Source organism: Parus major, unplaced genomic scaffold (assembly GCF_001522545.3).
Source record: "Parus major isolate Abel unplaced genomic scaffold, Parus_major1.1 Scaffold378, whole genome shotgun sequence".
Classification (NCBI taxonomy): Eukaryota; Metazoa; Chordata; class Aves; order Passeriformes; family Paridae; genus Parus; species Parus major.
The window spans coordinates 11,857-14,684 of NW_015379299.1; the positions used below are offsets into that span (position 1 = coordinate 11,857).

Below are 2,828 nucleotides of genomic sequence, written 5' to 3' on the forward strand. Positions count from 1 at the left end.
GGGGCTCAGAGCAGCCTGGGGTAGCAGAAGGTGTCCCTGGCATGGCAGGGGTGGGCTGGGATCATCCTTACAGCCCCTTCCCACCCCAGCCCTCCCACGGTTCCGTGACACGAGCCCAGGGTCAGGCCCCCCGAGCCCGCTGTGGCTGGGAAGGAGGAGCTGCTCCCTCCCTGCCCTCCCCTGGTCCCAAAGCTCACTGTCATCATGTAGTCCTGGAGCAGCTCGGTGGCCGTGGTGCTGAGCTCGCTCTCGCTGGCCGTGGTCACGTGCGGGGACGGGCGCGCCGAGGAGGACGGGGACGCGTCCCCCGCCTCCAGCGTGTCTGCAAAGGAACTGACAGCGCACCCCCTGAGCCCCCCGGGGCTCTGCTGGGCTCTGGGGGGCTGCTGCAGGGCTGGGGGCTGCGCTCTGACCCTCGGGGTGTTCCGGGGTTCAGCCCCAGGACTCCCCGGGAACCCAGCACTGCTTTGGTGACAGTGACAACCAAGTGTGGGGATTGTCCCTCTGCTCCTTCCTCCTTGGGAACAACACAGGGAGAAACCCCCACGCCCTGGGCTTAGAGGTGGGATTTCCCACAAGGCTCCCAGTTCCCCCACGTTAGCCAGTGGTGTGTGTGTCAGGATTTCATCCCACACACGCTGTCCGTGCTCCCAGCGCCCCAGGAGGGAGAGTTCTGGGGGAAAACCCTTCTCCCAGCTCCAGCTGGGCTCCAGCTGCTGAGCCAGCGCCGTGCTGACACGGGGATGCTGTGGATGTGATTCCCTGGAATGCTGAGGGCAGAACAATCCAGGATCCAGGATCTGTGCCAACCCCCCGGCTCAGCTGAGCTCCCCGATGTGCCGACGGCAGCGGATCGGGGCTAATCCCGGCTCCGGGGCTGGGGATCACTCACAAAGTGCTGGCGTCCGCCTCGAAGGGCTCCTTCACCTCCACTTTGGTGGAAGAGTCATCTGGAAGGAAAAGATGTGGGAGCTGGAACGTGAGAGGCACAAACTCGGTGTGTTCCCAAGCCAGGAGAGACACAGAGTGATTCCCGAGTGGGCTGGGAGGGAAGAGGCCGGGAATGAGGGACAGGGGAGGCTCAGGCTGGATCTCAGGATTCCCTCATGGGAAGGGCACTGTCTGCCCAGGGAGGGGTCCCTGTGGATGTGGCAGTGGGGACAGGGGTGGCAGGGCTGGGGACACTCCCACTGAGGGCAGCAGGACACACGCACCGCTGTGCAGGGACAGGTGCCGCGTGGGCGTCGAGGCGCCGTCGAAGATGGCGCGGTCCAGGAAGTCGATGGTGGACTCGGTGTAAACGATCTGGAAGACTTGGCTGAGCAGGGAGCACAGCTCCTCGGCACCCACCTGGGGAGGAGCAGGGAGCTGGGGCAGGGAGCTGGGGCAGGGAGCTGGGGCAGGGAGCTGGGGCAGGGAGATGGGGCAGGGAGATGGGGCAGACCCCTCCATCCCTGCACAGCCGGAGCTGGGATGATCCAGCAGCGACCCCGGAGCCCCCCACGTTCTGTGCCGAGGCTCCTCGGTGAGGATGAGGAGTCTGGCTCATCCCACAGAGTGCAGGGCCCCAGGTAATGTCAGAGTGAGTGAGGGGAGTGAGACTCCACCCTCAGTGGAGATCAGAGAGGCTGAGATCAGAATCCCTGGATCCCGACACGGGATGAAAGAAATTGCCAGGTCAGCACAGAAAACAGCCCGGTCAGCAAAAGCTCATTGTGGGATTGTGTGGGTCGGGTGCTGCAGAAGGCTCTGGGCGACAGGAACCAAGGGACACGCTCCCTGGGGACCCTCCTGTGTCCCAGGCTTGGACAGGGACCAGGATTCCTTCTCCAGGTGCTCCAGCCACACCTGGCATCCTTAAATCCGCGTCCCACGAGGTGTGAGAGCAGGGGTGGATGTGGACACACCCCAGGACTCGGCTGCTGGGGGGTTTGTGACTCCAGCACCAGCACCATGATCCGAGGGGCAGAGAGCTGCCAGCAGTGCCCCTGGCTCTGAGCCCAGGGGGTGTTTTCCCAGGGGGTGTTTTCCCAGGGGGTGTTTTCCCAGGGGGTGTTTTCCCAGGGGGTGTTTTCCCAGGGGGTGTTTTCCCAGGGCTCCCCAGGGGGTGTTCCCAGGGGTGTTCCCCAGGGGGTTTCCCAGGGCTCCCCAGGGGGTTTCCCAGGGCTCCCCAGGGGGTTTCCCAGGGCTCCCCAGGGGGTTTCCCAGGGCTCCCCAGGGGGTTCCCAGGTGTTCCCAGGTGTTCCCAGGGGTTCCCAGGTGTTCCCCAGCTGTTCCCAGGGGTTCCCTGTACCTTGCTCTCCGTGGCCAGCACCACCAGGCAGCAGGACTCCAGGGGTCCCCCCGCGCTCTCCGACAGCGAGCCCGACGTCAGCGCCTTGGAGCCCTCGGCACACAGGCTCTGGCTCGGTGAGATGCCGGGATCCTGAGCTGGGGGGAGAGGAGAGGTGAGGGGAAGGAGTCCTGCAGGTGAGGAAGATGCAAAGCCTCCGTTTGGAGCTGGTTTGGACGGCTGTCCGGCTCTTTTCACAGCTCAGAATTCCACGGCAGGATTTCCAGCCCCTGAGGCGTTTATTCCTTTATCCCACAGCCTATCCTGGGGTTTGTAACCAGGTGAATCCCTGGCTCAGCCCTGTCCCCAAACCAGGCAGGGGTGACACGCACAGGACAGGGAGCACGGCGTCATGGAGCGCTTTGGGGTGGAGAGACCTCCAGCAGCCCCCAGCCCCGTCCCCTGCCGTGCCCAGGGCCACCTTCCAGGACTGCAGGAGGCTCCATCCAGCCCCAGGGGGACACAGGGACACCTTCCAGGACTGCAGCAGGCTCCA

General features: G+C 64.7%; 1 protein-coding gene across 8 annotated transcripts in view; it reads right to left on the minus strand.

The window, feature by feature from the left end:
- CCM2 (CCM2 scaffold protein) overlaps positions 1-2,828 on the minus strand; it is a 14,211-nt gene that overhangs the window by 3,500 nt on the left and 7,883 nt on the right. For 6 of the 8 annotated variants that reach the window (XM_015616230.3, XM_033511601.1, XM_015616229.3 and 3 more), the window contains exons 5-8: positions 2,294-2,430; positions 1,215-1,350; positions 893-950; positions 198-322 (exon numbers count right to left, since the gene is read on the minus strand). In XM_015616230.3, coding sequence (XP_015471716.1) covers positions 198-322; positions 893-950; positions 1,215-1,350; positions 2,294-2,430 — 456 coding nt within the window. Of the gene's footprint in view, positions 1-197; positions 334-892; positions 951-1,214; positions 1,351-2,293; positions 2,431-2,828 lie in introns of all 8 variants that reach the window. The other 2 variants (XM_015616232.3, XM_015616231.3) reach the window with 1 other exon arrangement.